This window comes from Ptychodera flava, chromosome 13 (genome assembly GCF_041260155.1).
Source record: "Ptychodera flava strain L36383 chromosome 13, AS_Pfla_20210202, whole genome shotgun sequence".
NCBI classification, from domain to species: Eukaryota; Metazoa; Hemichordata; class Enteropneusta; family Ptychoderidae; genus Ptychodera; species Ptychodera flava.
Window position 1 is genome coordinate 8,702,955 of NC_091940.1, and position 17,794 is coordinate 8,720,748.

Here is a 17,794-nt window from a genome sequence, read left to right on the forward strand (position 1 = left end):
GTTGTTTTAGAATTAGGATGCTATTGATAAGGAAAATGAAATGTGGGGACTTTTCTAGAAAAAGTACAAGAGCTGAAATCGTACCATAGACATCTGAAAAGGGAAACTGATTTGAGCCAATGTGTTAGGCCAAAAAATATTGTTTCTGGTCCTTGACATTCAGCAAAAGTGATGCACGGTTTTCTTTTTTCCTTAATTTTCATCAAGGCGCGACTTTGCACAATTTTTAAATATCAGATATACTAGTATATCGTCTTGTATCTAATTTAGATAGTATCAATATTATAGTATCCGATACTAGATACTAACTATAATATCGTCTAGTGCCAATTACATTCTTTGACTACACACACATGTCACCCATGATGTGTTCACCGAGAAAAATATCCTATACTATCGATAGTATTGTCTAGTATCTTCTAAATTTTTTTCACTTGAGACCCATGATGGCAATGGCGTGTGCACCAAGAAATATATATGATACTATCAGACTTGGATACTTTGGATACTACCATCTAGTATCGTCTAATTTATTTGACCAGACAACCATGTTGCCTACAATGTGATCACCAAGAATAATATTTTATACTATCCGATACTATCGATAATATCGTCTGGTATCGTCTAATTCCAATACAATCGATAGCATCGTCTAATTTATTTGACTACAGAGAACCATGTTGCCTACAATGTGTTCACCAAGAAAAATATCCGATACCATCTGATACTATCCATAGTATTGTCTAGTATCGTCTAATTTATTTAACTAGAGAACCATGTTGTCTACAATGTGTTCACCAAGAAATATATCCGATACTATCGATAGTATCGTCTAGTATCGTCTACTTTATTTGACTAGACAACCACGTCGCCTACAATGTGTTCACCAAGAAAAATATCCGATACTATATATCTGATACTATCGACAGTATCGTCTAGTATCGTCTAATTTATTTGACTAGAGACCGACGTCGGCTATGACTTGTTCACCAAGAAAAATGTCGAATACTATCAGATACTGTTTATAAGCGTCTGGTACCGTCAGGTCTATTTTAGGTGGACAGGCGTCTATAAAAATATGCGACACTATTGAACACACACGTGCACACATCGTATGTCGGACAATAACTGAATACTATCATCAAGAATATTTCAAACGTTGTCCCCACTCACTCATTTGTTTTTAGATAAATTTTATACATCGGTTTTGTCGATATCATTCCCATAGTGTTACATAGGAACATTTATTACATTAATTTATAATAAACGAAATTTCCATTGTGAATAATGTACTGCTACATATTTGAAACGACTTAGCCATGAAAAATCCTGTTCAGCGCTTTCTGTATTTACACCCCTTATCTCTTGAAATCTGTCTAATGACGGATGATACTTGCACAGTGGATTATCAGGTGGAAAACACTGGCTCTGTATGCTTGTTACAGTGGGACATGTCTACCAAAAACGAGACGTTTGAAAACTCATTACCGTTTATCATAATTTTTATATGCAAATAGTCTCCAGCAGAGACCATGACGTCACTTGCGTCTTTTTAAAACTCAGTTAAAATGGTCCTCTCATCATTGGCCTATGATTAAATGGATGTTGCTCATTGTGCCGAATTATGGCACATGATCTATAGACGATAGTAGTATCGATGGTATCCGATACTATCGGATATTTCTGAAGTGCGATATGGTCGGAACCCAGGCAAGGCCGTCATATCGTCTAGTTAAATGTCTCAAACGATACAAAACGATAGTATATAGTATCCGATATACTATCTGATATTTCTGAGCTGCGACATGGTCGGAACTCAGGCAAAGTCGTCATAAAATATCGTCTAGTTTAAAGGGACAGTCGCCCATTTTTCATGAATTTTGTCTGATACGAGAGACTACTTAAATTGTCTGACATGTTGAAAGATACTGAATGAATGGGTGACCATACGTATATTCGACCCCGATTTTAGACAAATTAAATGAAACCACGGCGAAAATGAATTAATGGTCATGACCATTAATTCACTTTCGCCATGATTTCATGTATATCGTGTCTAAAACCGGGGTTGAATATATGCATGGTCACCCATTCAATGACCCAGACAATATTAGTAGTCTCTCGTATCAGACAAAATTCATGAAAAAATGGGCGACTTTGTTCCTTTAGCTTTAGACGATAGTATCGATAGTATCCGATACTATCGGGTATTTCTAAGCTGCGACATGGTCGGAACCCAGCTAAAACCGTCATAAAATATCATCTAGTCATAATAAAAGTCTCACACGATACAAGACGATAGTATCCGATACTATTGAATATTATTCAGCTGCGACATGGTCGGAACCCAGGCAAAATCATCATAAAATATCGTCTTGTTTAAGGCCTTAGACGATACCGGACAATAGCAGTGATAGTATCCGATACTCATAAAATACCGTCTAGTTAAAACCTCAGACAACACTAAACGATAGTATCGATAGTATCCGATACTATCGGATATTACTGAGCTGCGACATGGTCGGAACCCAGCACAAGACTTCATAAAATATCGTCTAGTTAAAAGCCCAAGACGATACTGGATGATAGCATCGATAATATCCGATACTATCAGTTATTTCTGAGCTGCGACATGGTCGGAACCCAGCACAAGCCTTCATAAAATATCGTCTAGTTAAAAGCCCTAGACGATACTTGATGATAGCATCGATAATATCCGATACTATCGGTTATTTCTGAGCTGCGACATGGTCGGAACCCAGCACAAGCCTTCATAAAATATCGTCTAGTTAAAAGCCCTAGACGATACTGGATGATAGCATGAATCTTGGTACAGATGTTGAGCTCATATTGCTTTGACATTTAATGAAGACATTTATCAATGTCATTGAAATTCATTGCTAATTTGCATATTTGATGAACTTTTATAATCAGTGTGATATGTCTCGAAATGCTGTTTCAAATTTGATGAAATGTGGTACAGATGTTGATCTTTCAGTAGTGTTATGGCATGCAAATATAAGTAGCAGTATCATTTCAGTTAACTGCTAATTTGCATATTTAATAAATTTTTGGTAATTTGGCTGGTATAGCGAGAAACTGTTCATCAAATTTCATGAAACTTGGTTCAGATGTTGAACTCACATTGCTTTAACATTGAATAAAAACAATATACATTGCCATGTTAATTAATTTTTAATTTACAAATTTAATGAACTTTCCTAATCAGAGTGATTTGTACAGAAACACGTCGTCAAATTTGATTAAACTTTGTTCAGATGTTGATCTAACAGTGCTGTAATACAATTCATTGATACTTTATGGTATTGTTTATGAAATGTGGTACACGTGATAATCTGTCAGTGTTATAATAGAATGCAAAAATGTTTGGCTACATCTTGTCGATTCATTACTGATTGACTTATTTAATGACATTTTGTAATTAGGGTGGCAGCCCAAATTGGTTTTACTTTTTCACCACCATACAACTCATCTTTAATCACAGACTCAATTAATGAACCGGACTCTATCCTCTCCAAGGACTTGTAATCAAAGTAACCATTAACAAGTGGGGACTGTGTCACCAACGATGATTTGTTTAAACGTCATTTTTTATGAATACATGTTGTCAATATTTTTGAAATAGCAATTACATGAGAATTTTGTAAAATCAATTTTTTTAGAAGTTTGCATTCAGATGAGCCACTAAGTGCAAAGATTGAGAACTGTTGACATTGGCATTCTTGTCATCTCAGCTACAGTGTACTGATGTGTTCTAAACCTAGTGAGTAAACACTGTTGTGGCAAGCTTCTTGTGAAGTCATCAGAATACCCGTAGTATCAATCAGTGTGACACCCTTCAGAGTGCATCTCCTGACATTCAAAAACAATCTTCAGACACTGGATTCTGAGGGTTGTACCCAGAAATCATTTCTCTTTCTAAGCTTTACATAATCCATCTGTAATTTCAAAGGTTAACTCACTAATCATGTTGAGGGATATGGTCATAATAAAGGAAACTGCCGGTCCTCATCGAAGTCATTGTTTAGACCATAGGGGGCCAAAGGGTATAATTATACGTATACTACACTATGTAGTGCGAAAAAAGGATTTGTCGGGGTTTACCCTGAGAATCAAGAAGCTTCAATGCCATCAAAAATGAATGAGTGAGTGGACAGGAAAACTGACACGGCTTTTTCCATTTAACTCATCCAGTTCAATGACAACCAGACCTAACTTGAGCTCTCCTCCCATCTGAGAGACTAGTTTACCAGCAGCTGACATGGTTCCTGTCATAAAGTGAGAAAAGAAAATACAACCTCTATCAGTAAATTAACGAGTCCCATAAAGATAGACTTGACTGTAGAGATTTAATAAATAGCATTGTATTCTTCTTTGCAATAAGCAGAGTTTGAGAAACTTTTCAAGTTAGTTACATAGTTTTCTTTGACTCACCCCCTGTCGCTAGTACATCATCCACTATGACAACCTTCTGTCCCTCTTTGACTGCATCTTCCTGAGCTTCAAATACATCCTGGGAGGTAGTGAAAGATGACGTTAACATGTTGGCATACTCATCCTGGCACCGTAATTACTATCTCTCATGTTCTCTGACTTCATACCCCCAATAAAAACACAGTGTCAAGGACACTATGTGCTCACATTCGGTTTGAATTGGTCCATTCAAGAAATATTTAAACCAGAAAAACGAGAATGACAAAAGCAAATAAGGTCTCCAACTTAGGTACTGGAGGTCATCTTTAGGAACATGCATATCAACTTCTATAGCAATGGGACAAGCAGATCCTAAATACATAAGCAAATGTCAACAAAAAAATCAGCCAGAGAAGGCTTGACAAAAAGAAAAGGTGGGAGAGTGGGGAAAAAATAAAAAGTGGGGGAAAATGTACAAAGTATCTGGTAAAAAAGTAATGCTGCCTGATCAATCTTCTAGACCCTACCCCCTCCTAAATATCAAATGTTCCACCCCTTGGTATTTACCATGTTTACTTAAAGAGCTACAATGGCCAGATGGCAGGAAATGTATTTAGAACCTTGGGGATTTTTTAATTAATGCTACGAGTGCTATCATTCGAATGTAAACAGTACTTAAGTTAGTTACAGATAGTGAATTGCCTTCCACTGTTGGGGTGATTATAACATCTGGAATTATTTCTCATAAAATCTTGTGTGTCTTACATGGAAAAGTTGCAAAAATTGGTCCGCACTGAATATATTAGCCTCAGCTTTGTTTTCTAAATCAAATTTTACAACAAATTGATACCAAATATGACAAAATTATGTTCACTGTCTTCGCAATTGTATCACAACTTATCCTGGGTTGGTGTAGGTCATTTAAGGTCACAAACTGAGAAAGTTACCTAAAATATACAAATTTTGGGGTTGCCCAACACTTTGAGCAGGAAATTTATCTAATAATATCCTTGGGACTTTTACAACAAATTACAAAGCTATCAGACAAGTAATTTTGAGAACAAGTTTTCTTGACCAATGACAAAGTTGTCTTCAAAATACATATTTCTATATTTCAGGACAATTTCCACATATCTAAATATTGTCATTCCTGGACACCTGTATACCAAATGTAAAATCTGTCTGTCCAACGGCTTTAAACGAAAATATTTTTAAAGATTTTTGACCAAAAATGACAAAAATTGCCCCAAAACAGTAATTTTTTCCAATTTTATCGTAATCACTAGGGTAACACTCTTGCAAACATCCAACCCAAATTTAGGAGCAATTGAGCCGGCACTTTAAGAGAAGAATAATTTTTAGAAAAATAACCAAAAACATTCAGCAAAAATACAAAATTCAAGATATCTTCACGATATTCATATAAGATTCACCTACGGTACTTGCACACAAATTTTCAAAGCAATCAAAACAGCGGTTCTTGAGTTAATAATTCTTGACCATTTTCACATTTTTTAGTTCCTTTGCATAATTTTGGCGATACAAACTTCATTTGAACAAAATCCCATCTATAGCCCAGGATACATCAACATACCAAATACAAAGCTGAAACGTGCAGCGGTTCGCGTGTTTTTGATGTTGACTGACATACTGTACGTACACACATACATACATACACACATACATACATACATACATACATACAGACGCCACCGACTTCAGCTTATAAGATAACCTCACATTGGTACACCAAATGTGAGCTAAAAATAAAATAGTCATCACAGAGGTTGGACTGATGCAATGTTTACCTCTTTGCATGTAGTATAAAGAGTTGGCAATATGTGTTCATGGGTAGTGCAATTTTAGTTTGCTTTTTTTATCAAAGTGTCGATTTGAGTTTTATATTGGTGCTCCAACAATAATATTTTTGGACATCACAGAAATTACTGAACAGTCATTTGTCTTGAAATCAATCATTATGTTTCCTCGATGTTCATTTCTTCACTGTGTATTTCTCAATATAGCAAGTATTTTGCCTAGCTCCCTTTGTTAAAAAGGTAAGTACAAAAGTGGCAAAATATTATTTGGCGATTGCATTCCAGCAGTTTTTTTGTTTTTGTTTTGTTTTTGGGTTTTTTTTGTTTTTGTTTTTGCATTTAGTGAACAATTTCATTGTTTCTCACAAAAGCTTCCCTTACACCTTAAAACATCCATTTATGCTGCAGGATGAATCAGAACTACACATAGACACAGCCAGTTCATAACCCTTGCACCCAGTGTTTTCTGATGATATGAAAGAGGGTTTTAAAACACTAGCCCTTGACAGAAGGCTGACAGCTAATGTATTATTTCTGATCAAAACAGGATTCCAGAGTATATAAATGTCATGGCAATTGGATACAATGTCATGTTACAGATAGCAGCATCTATTTTGGCATCGGCAATCAAAGAAGCAAATTGTCAGTGATTAAAACATTCAATTTCAAACCCAAACGCTGTTTCAATTTCCTTGGGTTTGTGTAAATTCTGCATGTGATTGAGGAACCTTGGCTAAAATCAACTATCAGTGATAAAATAATATCACTGACAAAAACTGCAGTAACCATGCGGCCAGACTTCTACAAAACCAGTGTGTAGTCAAATGACTACACTATCTGACTCAGTTTATTTGACTTAGAATCTCAAAAACTGACATACACATTCAGAGCGTCCCTCCTGTGCACACCAATGAATAAATACAGAAACCTGATGATGACATTGACACTGGGTGCTTGGGTGTTAACTTTCAGCATGGTCTCTAGTATACCAGCGCAACTGGACTTACTTGACCATAATGAAGGGAATACGATACTTGGATACACTTTCCTGGAAGTTTGCCCTTCTTCCTGATAGGTGCAAAAGCTGCTCCTAGTTTGACTGCAATCATCGGACCAAGTATGAAACCCCTGGCCTCCAACCCTAGAGAGAAAAAAACCATATAGCATTGTGGTAACCTTTCACAATATCCATGCTGTGGATATTAGAGGGTTATTACGAAAATACCGCAAATGATGCGCAAGGGCATTGGCGCCGCGTATCGCCCGACGCGAATAGAAGGGCGATGCACGGCGCCAATGTCCGAGGTCATCCTTTGCAGTATTTTCGTAATAACCCTTAATGTTATACATCCTACATTTGTGACTGGGGTATCAAATTGGTAGAGTAGTTACCAATTTTGTGCAATGTCAACAATTTTTTTCTGTTGATTTATAGCGCAAATGTGGAATGCTATCTCGGACGCGTTTCAGAAAGTTCTGGATAGCACGCATAAAACATGTTCTGGCATTCGCCCAATCATAGGGAACCCATAAATCTAGTTGTTGTTGTTTGTATGTTGTTGTTGTTTCTTTATTTATGAGTCGTCTTGTTGTTGTTGTTGTTGTTGTTGTTGTTGTTGACCAATAAAATTCAACAAACGTAACTGTTGTGTTGTTGTTGTTTCAAACGTAATGTAGATGTCATAAGAAACGCTACAAGGACACTATCATTATTTGACTTGAAGCAACTCTCTGCCAACTTACACACCTCCGGGTTCCCTATGGTCCAATAAGTCCCTTGAAACCGTTCAAGAGTGAACGCACAGATACAGCCGCAGGGGATGGGGGGCCTTGAAACCGTACGTGTTACGGAACGGACGTTCCATACAACTCTTTAGCGCACGCAAAATTCTATTGTTCTCTATGGTAGATGTATAACTATACAAAGTATTAGTAATAGTATATGGGTACAGGTGTGTCATGTGTCTACTCAATAACTGTCTAACAAACCTGCACTGATTTTGTTGCATGTGTCTATGACCAAAAACAGTACATTTCGGGGAACTTGATTCTGAATTAACTTCTTTTATTCAAGAACTATAGAAATAAGAAAATAGTCGTTCCCAGGTTATACATGTATACAATATGGGGGGAGGGAATTTTTATAAGAATACCTGTATCCTACCAGTAGGAGCTAGTATGCATATGACAGATGTTACACTTGTGCCTTGGGGCACACTGTGATACAAATGGCAGCAGAGATTGTCGATTAGAATATCAAGTAGAATGATATGTTAAGTCTCCTTTGTAGATAAAGTTATCGGTATAACTTCCAGCAACCGTTTTATGATGTAACTCAAGAAAATATACACAATCTCCTGAAGTGTGAGCTTTTAATGCCATACACAATATGGCAATAATTGGCTCTGAACAGAACATCATTCTAACCGAGTACCTTTTTGTTTTGTTGCCTTTACAAGCAGATTGTTTATCAACTTGAAGATGTTGATCTGCTATGCAAGCTAATTTTGAAAATTTACAGCATTACTGCTCACCTATGATGATATCCACTTCTCCGGCCTTTGTCTTGATAGCATCAACTAGATAATCAACCAGTGCTTCCAATGCCTTCGGGTTTCGAAAAACTGGGAAAATATCTCTGTAATGAACAGGAATGTCACACCATGATAACATCAATTCAAAATCTCTCACTTTACATTAGTATTGTAAAAATTGCCATCTAAAGATTATCAAGTCTTCACAGATGCCACGATTTAATTCTTTACAGAATGGGTAGAACTAGAGAAACCAAATTTTATAAACATATACCTGACAGTAACCTTCTTCCTCAAATATCAAAAGCTTCATTCCTATCTTGCAGGTTCACATTCAGCCCCACTGCACGAAGTCCACTCTGATTAGTGATAGAACAGTATATATCTGAGCATGCCATGTAAACTTATTGATTTAATCCTCTGATAAGGCCGGCAACTTACCCCCATTATAGACAATATCTGTTGACTGATATGGCAAAAAACGTGCCTGTATCTGGTCAAAACCTTTCCACTTTTTTGGTGAGTACTTTGGTATTTCTTCGGAGCAGCGATTGGTATAAATGGAGAAAATTAAGTAAAGATGGTATACTTTTCACAAAGTATACCTCTTAAATTGCTAAGTTTGAGTCTAATATTAGAGGTGATGGAAGAAGATGCCTGACCTGCTGTTTTGATGAAGATTACAATGTTAAGAAGAGGTGAATGAAAAGCTTTCGGCCATCTGCTCAGCTGTGGGCCCATAGCTATACTGGTGATTTTCTGACAGGTTTCCTATCTTTTACTTTTGACTGAACAATGTCTTTTCAAGCCACCACAACAGCTAAGGCAGCCAGTGCGGTATAAAAGACAGCAAATCCATTAGAAAACCCACCAGCACAGCTATTGACCCACAGTGACCACCTGCTACACCTAACTATTGTTATCCTACATTCAAGCTCAAGTTAGACAACATTATCAATTTTATCTGATATGGCAACATGTCGAGCAGCCGATACTCCACCTTTCTAATGTTAGATTCTACCCTAGAAACTGTCCCATCCGGTGCCTAGGAGTTAGGAGTTAGTATTTTCTTATACATTTTGTCTGATATTAGGCATCATGCCGGGCATGCAGCCTGACATTATGTTTTAAAGCAAATTAATATAAATGTACCCCCTCCCGGCCCATAATCAACAAAAAAAGCAAACTTTGCATGACAAACTGTTATGTATGTGGTAAAGCCACATACATTATTGAGTGCAAAGTTTTCTTGAGTCCATTACGGGCCAGGAGGGGGTACATCATTACTACAATTTTATAGTTTTGGCAATGCCAGTGAATCTGTAAATGTAGGGAAAAAAATCTGGGGCCACAATAGTGGATAATCACAAACATTTTCTGTTTATCCGGGGATAACGTTACAAAATTCAATGGCATTTACAAAACTATAATATATTATATTGTAACATGTCACATGCTCATTCTTTGTCACACTTCGTCAGAACACACCAATTGACAACAAAATAGGTACAACTAGTCCCTACTGGTTCGAAAAAAACAGTGACGTCAGAGGCTACTTTTTTCACAAACTTTTTCCCTAGGGAAATATTTTTATGTCACATGACCATACGCTTAGTGTCGTCTGCAGATTTGAAACAATGGCCGGTGATTAGAGAATGATGATCGCCAGGGATGAGCAACGAGCCTCTGACTAAGATAGCAAGTTTTCTATTTTAACAGCGTAGGAACTTGAAAAGCTCATTGACAACAAAATTTCAAGTGCAATGAAGGACGTTATACAGTATGCTGAGGACATTTTTGTTTCTTTTCGGGAAGAAATTTGCACCACCATTCCCGCTGCGGAGAATTGCCAAGTTAACTGCTTATAATATATTGTTTCAGTGCCTATACATCAAATAACATTTAAAACAATATTGAATCATGCCAGTATATTGATGGCGCAAATACCGCGATCTGATTGGTCGAGACGCGAAAAGAACAGTGGTATATTCGCGATATACCACAGCCGGCGTACGCGCGAGCTCTCAGCTTGAGAAAAAATCCATTTATGACGTTCCACGCCAGAATTTCAATATATTGTTATGATATAATATTAATAAATCACACCCAGCGACGGTATACCACTCGATTTTGACCAGTTCACTTTATATATGCACTCGTTATCGCTCATGCATATATGTCGGGAACTGGTCAAAATCTCGTTGTATACCATCGCTGGGCATCCTTATAAAGAACAGCACAAGCATGTGGTATGTTATCAAGCACTTGTAGGTGTTCATTATATTAAGCAATAAAGCACACCCAGCGATGAGAGTAGAGAAAAATTACAGAGTAACTGACAGAATCATTAAAGTGTTACTAGAATCGCCATTATTCATTATCATGATTGAAGGAGCTGACAGTGTTACCTGCATGCTTAGACTTGGTTCAAGTCGGTGAATTTCTAAAAATAAAATGATTTGCAGTAGTTTCTCATGTGTCTCTAATTTTTTATACAAACTTATTTGGATTTTGGCAGCCGAGGCCAGGTTTTCCTAGCGATTAAACGCGTTACCTTGAGTCTGCGCAGTCGTGAGTTAGTTTTTAACCGGATTCACCGACTTGGAGTTCTTGCACAGTACCTGGCCGGCGGCTAGACGGACTGTGTACACAGTGACGTAAAGCAAATACAAAATGATTGACAGCCCTCACCTGGTTATTCTGGCCGATAAGGAGAACGCATCCACTTCGACATCGAAGACTGTATCACCCTTATTTGTAACAATCAATCCTATTTGTAACAAAACCTAATTTTCAAAAAAAACCTTTGCTGTATTTGTTGAAATCTTAAAATGAAATATGCATATTTGTATATTTGGGGGAAATTTTCTTTTTTTTTCCTTGTCGAAACTCATTTTTTCTGAAACTGCTCGTTAGATTAAATTTCGTTGTGCAGGTTCCTTGGGATAATAGGTCTACTCGTAAAAGATAATCAAGTTGTGCAGATACATGCCAAAAGTTTGTTTCGGGGCAATTTTCACCAATTTCGGTCAAAAATGTCAAAAAATCTTGATTTCTGACAGAAATCATACTAACCCCATATTGGGTTAACTTTTGTTACAAATAGGTTTGATTGGTACAAATAGGGGTAATACAAGGACGTTACACGCTTGGCAAATATGCCATGAGGTTGCGTTCACAAATAACGATTGGGGGGGGGGGGGCTGGAGGAATCGCGATAGAAATCTTTTGTTTTTTCAGATCCCCCCTCAATACCCTAAAAAATTCAAATGACCCCCTTCTATATGATCAAAATTTTTCAAGTCACCCCCCTCCCCAACCATCACAAGCACCCATATTTGTATGTGCGCTTAGACAAAATAAACACGTATTGCGCCATTCTGCTCCAAGATGTTCAACATTACCTGTGATTAGTACTTTGTAAAGTCATATTTCTAAGGTAAGTTCTTCAATTGATTCATTTTAAATGCATCAGTGAACGTTTTGAATTTATCAGTGTAAGCCAACTTGAGTTAATCCAAATATGGCCAGGTCAATTGCTCCTGCCGAAGAGCACACAAAATGACGATCATGAGAGAGTATGCAAATTATGAATTCTTGCTAATTGCCATATTGAAAAAAACTGAGCACAGTGAACCATCAAAAATTTGTTTCAAAAGTACAAGACATATATGAATTAGATGCTACTCAAAATTGACAATATTGGAAGGTTAAAATATTTCATCAAATAAATGTTTTAATCTCTGAAATTTTGGGTGTTATAATGGCAAACTTGGTTAAAAAATAAATAATTCCATTTAGTCACATATTTTTTCATTTAGTCTTTACTGTTCAAAGTTTCACTTTTGTATTATTTTATGACGTGAATATGAAAATTTAGAAAATTGAACATGGTGGTCCCTTCTTTTTTTTCTTTAATATTATTCTCATATGCCAGAAAGTCTCATGGTCTTCCATGTGTTGCTCTCCAGCCTAATCTTGTGTACAAGTATGTTTCGCTGTCATGAGCGTCATTTGACACGAACAGATTCCATTCATTTACATCAGAGTCAGAGCTATCTCTATCACTGCTCAAGTATGCAGTGACAGTAAAACTGCAGTAGCAGGGCATTAACTGATAGTGACACTGCCCGTAGGCAGTATCTGTATTAACTTTGACAATTCTGACAATACTTTTGTTCAATTTATACAACTGCATTCTTGTTCTACTCCCTACAGCATTTTGAACTGTCCAGTAATCAGCTTGCTATCAGCGGCCGCCGTGGTATGGATAGGCATACCACGTCGGCCGCTGCGTATCGAACCGTACGCGTGACTCTGCTCCTTATGACCTAAATTTGCATGCTCGAAACAAAAATGAAAAAGCAACCTTACCGAAACATAATTCCAGGCTTTGGAAAGTCCGGAAAACTCTTAATGATCTGTTTTATCTTTTCCAAATCATACTCCGACGTCATGGTGTCTAAAAGTAGAATAGTAGCCAAATAAACGTGAGCACGTATATGAACAGTGAACTGTTGATGCTTGGAGAAGGGTCTTGCCAGATATGTCTTGCAGAACAATACGAGTGATTCAATACGCCGCGTGGTATGCATAGAAAATGCATACCACGCGGCGGCCGCTATTCACTATAGGAAAACAATTGCAAGACTACTGATGCGAGAAAGTGACACTTTCTCGCAATTGGTTAGAGAATCTCTTGTTATTCTCACCGCCGTCGGTGAGAGTTTTTTAATTCTCACCAGTCAGCTGCAAGAAATGCACTCCTTGGTGAGAATAAAGTATGATAACAGATTCTCACCGGTGAGACTGGAAATTCTCACCAAGCACGGTGACAATGTATCATACTGATCATTCACTGGTGAGAATTTTTTCCTATAGCGTATGTATCGAACCACACCTTAGCCTAACTGTGTCTTGCAGCATGCCTCGCACGAGTGATCGCTCGCATGGAAGTACGGCTCTCGTCTTCGTACGGTTTCATAAAACGACAATATGGTAATTGAATATCGTAACGTAACCCCGGCGGTGACACTCTCAGAGAGCATAGGCATCCATGCTCCTTCCACAAAATTTCGAGATACCCCTTATCTGGAATTTTTCAACAAAAAGATCCCCTTATTTTGAGAAATATTGGAGAAAATGCGACCAAAATACCCCCTTACTTACAAATCCAGGAGAGGGAGACGTAATATTAGAGTCAGGTCAATGCTGAATTATGATATTGTTTTCACATACACTAACACATCAGAGTCTGAAAGAAACTGTTAACTTTTGAACAGGAGTGTCAAACTCATAAAGTTTTAAACATACACAACAGATTAAAAAGCCAGAACAAACCAACCTATTTAGGGGGAGCTGGGATGGTATGCAGGGTGAGTCCCGAACATATCAAAGCATAGGAAACGCACAATGAATTTTTGGTGAAGTTTGAGTGTCTGATAGATATTTCCCGGAATATTTCAAACCTTTCTTAGGCCAGGTTTTTGGAAGTACTCCTTTTTCTCGATTTCACGGACCCGTGCTAGACAATAAAAACATCCCTTCCCCGTGATTTTGGGAACACGCATGGCTACCCATTTCCCCCGACAGTGCCACCGCCGGGAACGTAACTAAGTCAAAACAAGGAACAAACGATAAAAAGAAACGTTTTCAATGTATTATAAAACCTTAGGATAGTTTAATGTCGCATAATAAGAGACTTTGGTCAGCCAACAGTCCCAAAAAATGATAGAGCCTTATAGCAAAGTTTTATAAGGTAAAAGTACCTCGCACCGGTGTACGGTTTCAGAAAACGTGTTATACGATAGTTTAATATCATATTACTCGTATAAGAGGCTCCCGTCAGCGAAGAGTCCCAGAAAACGATAATAGCAACGTTTTATAAGGTATCTTGCACCGGTGTACGGTTTCAGAAAACGTATTATATGATAGTTTTATGTCGTATAATAAGTGGTTTTCATCGTTAACGGCCCAACACCGGATGAAGTTTTTTGTTTTTGCTCATCAACCTTATTAGTTTGGTTGATTGTAGTACCGATTTGATGACAGATTGCATCTTGGTTTTGTACGATGACTTGTGGCAGAAAATGAAGACAAGCAAAATAAATCTTTTTCGCAAAATCTCCGTTATTTGTACCACTATCGTGAGAGCTTTTACCTGTTTCAGCAATGCGGGCAAAGTGTGATTGAATTTACTCACAGGATTTTTTGGTTGTCGGTCCGGATATCGACGGAATAGTTAATCCTTCACATGTTGGTCAAAGTAATATAACGAGCTATGATTTTGTAAGATGCTCAAAATGATATTGTAGAAATAACGGACGACACGCTGACCATTAACGTTTATTATATTACCATGCATTGCCTGTCGCATTTTGATTGGTCGAACTGAACCATGTGACTGACCACCAATATACAGTAATGATTTGTTTATATGCTCGAGAATATGAATAATAAGATTAGCAACGTAACTTTACAGCTGAAACGTAAATCGTAATCAATCACAAAATAAAATGGAGCACTTGTTGGCCAAGTTGAGATACTTTTTTCCTGAAAACATCTCCGGATTTGCCAAATTTTCACAGCGCGCGTGACAGTGCGTCGCGTATTGACGAGAGCCGTACTTCCATGCCAGCGATCACTCGTGCGAGGCATGCTGCAAGACATATCTGGCAAGACCCTTCTCCAAGCCTATGCAATGTATGCATACCACGGCGGCCGCTGAGTATCGAACAACACACACGTAACTGTGATACGGAGCATGCAGTAGACTTGGTTCAAGTCTGTGATTTGTAAATGTTTGAGTGGGGTATAGGGAACCTTCAGTAATTACAGGGGGGTGGGCCGGGGAAATTTCGCGCACACCTGTACCGTAAAATGTGACCCTCCCCCCTATCCTCCTGTCTAAAATGTGACCCTCCCCCTTGTCCGACATTCTAAAACTTGAATCCCCCCCCAACCACTGCGGTATTGTCCCTCACTGAGGAATAACTGAAACAATATCAGCTAATTAACATAACAATTGGTTCAATTGTTATGTTAGGGACAAATTACAGAGGGGAGGGCTGGTGTTTCTGGAGGGACAGTCGCAATTTATTACGCAAGAATTTTTGAAAAGATATGGGATTTCATACATTTGAGGGAGGGTCACCATTTTTGTGCAATTATAAGAAGGCAAGATGTGGCTGATTTAGTGCTTCATCCAGAAATATCAAATCATAATACATGGAGTCTACCAGGCAAATTATTGACAATTTTCCCCCACAAAACATGCTATATCTGTATATTATATATGTTTGAAAATGTATTTAAATGTACTTTGCTTGAATTGGAAGTAAAATGTTCATTTGTGTACAAGAAATTGATTTCTGAATTTCATCTAAAAAGTTGGTTCACTATCCATGGTGTCTATGATGAAACCATGAATAGTTTTTCCAATTCATAATATTAAATCCTCGTATTGAGCATATTGGGAGGAGCTAGGAGTTACCTTTCGATCCCCCAAGATCTGTGCACACAACTCATAAATGTCGAGTGCGATCAGTCCCGCTAAAGTAAGCACGACCTCTGTTCATCACCGAAAACGTACTGGAACCAGCCTTCCGCGCTCCGCAATTTCTTGTCGCACATACAGCTTTCAGTCTGTTCAGTCCTCTTTCGTTCAACTTCTAGGCTTGCTCCTTCATTTGAGCAATATGTTGAGGAGATTTCAATAAGTACAGTTTCAGACTGTTCTCTTACGTGTCCGAAGCGATGAGAATCATAACAATGTGGGCGACTTCGAACGTCAGTGACTTACCGCTGCCAATTGGGAACACATATTTTCCCTGAATATAACTTTCGACAACTTTTCTCTTGTAATCTCACATGATGTGCGATGGTCAACCGATCAGATTTAGAAAACGCGGTCGATGTGCGAACTTCATGCCATATCCAGCTGCATATCTGCTATGCATGTAACGTCCCCGATGTCGAAGTGGATGTGTTCTCCTTATCGGCCAGAATAACCAAGGCAGGACTGTCAATCATTTTGTATTTGCTTTACGTCACTGTGTACTCAGTCCGTCTAGCCGCCGGCCAGGTACTGTGCAAGAAGTCTATGTTGGTGAATCCGGCGGAAACCCCGGGCGGAAATTAACTCACGACTGCGCAGACTCAAAGGTAACGCATTCAATCGCTAGGAAAACCTGGCCTGGGCTGCCAAATCCCAAATAGGTTTGTATGAAAAAGGGGAGACACATGAGAAACTACTGCAAATGACTTAATTTTAGAAATTCACCGACTTGAACCAAGTCTAAGCATACAGGTAACACTGCCGGCTCCTTGAATCATGATAATAAGGTGCCACCAACTGAGCTGTTCGTGCAAAAAGGTGTTCGTGCGCGGTTTTTCAGCGGGCGGGCAAATTTCAAAACTAATCAGCGGGCGAAGAGGAAAAATCGATATTTACTGTGGGCGGCGAAGAAATTTCACTATTTTCAGTGGGCAGGGAGAAAAGTTTCAACGCCTAACTTAGAGGGAGCAGCGTTCCAAGGTATACTGCTAGCCGCTCGCACGGTTTTGAGTTGATCTAGGTTACCCAGTGGGCATCTAGTGGGCAATGGGGAATTTCAGTAGTGGAGAGAGGGCAGTGGGTAGCTTGAATTGTTGTGGGAGTGGGGAGCGGGCAGACATAGATACTGGAGTGGGCATCAAAATTCAGTGGGCGGGCACTTTTTCCGTGTATGCCAGTGGGAGGGCAGGTACGAACAGCTCTGCTTTCCCCTCCAAATTTTAGGTCAAGGTGAAAAATAAGTGAAATTGGTATATCAGCCTTCAACACATGTTTTGTGATGATTTTGCGAAATTGATGAAATTTACCAGTTGATGGCACCTGGATAATGAATAATGGAGATTCTAGCAACACTTATGATCCCAGTCGTTCACAGACTAGTAGGCTTACTAGTGCCTTGTATACCCTTTGTGCATTTTTTGTGCCATAGGAAGGCTGGGTCAGTTAAGACAATT

General features: G+C 38.3%; 1 protein-coding gene across 2 annotated transcripts in view; it reads right to left on the reverse strand.

Moving 5' to 3' along the window:
• Positions 1–1,209: 1,209 nt before the first annotated feature.
• The window catches only part of LOC139147322 (adenine phosphoribosyltransferase-like), a 31,860-nt gene continuing 15,275 nt past the window's right edge, over positions 1,210–17,794 (reverse strand). The window contains exons 1-5 of one of the 2 annotated variants that reach the window (XM_070718380.1): positions 13,160–13,332; positions 8,786–8,889; positions 7,259–7,392; positions 4,456–4,534; positions 1,210–4,289 (exon numbers count right to left, since the gene is read on the reverse strand). In XM_070718380.1, the coding sequence (XP_070574481.1) occupies positions 4,153–4,289; positions 4,456–4,534; positions 7,259–7,392; positions 8,786–8,889; positions 13,160–13,242 (537 nt within the window). In that variant the 5' untranslated portion in view covers positions 13,243–13,332 and the 3' untranslated portion in view covers positions 1,210–4,152. Of the gene's footprint in view, positions 4,290–4,455; positions 4,535–7,258; positions 7,393–8,785; positions 8,890–13,159; positions 13,333–17,794 lie in introns of those variants that run through there. The other variant, XM_070718381.1, reaches the window with a different exon arrangement.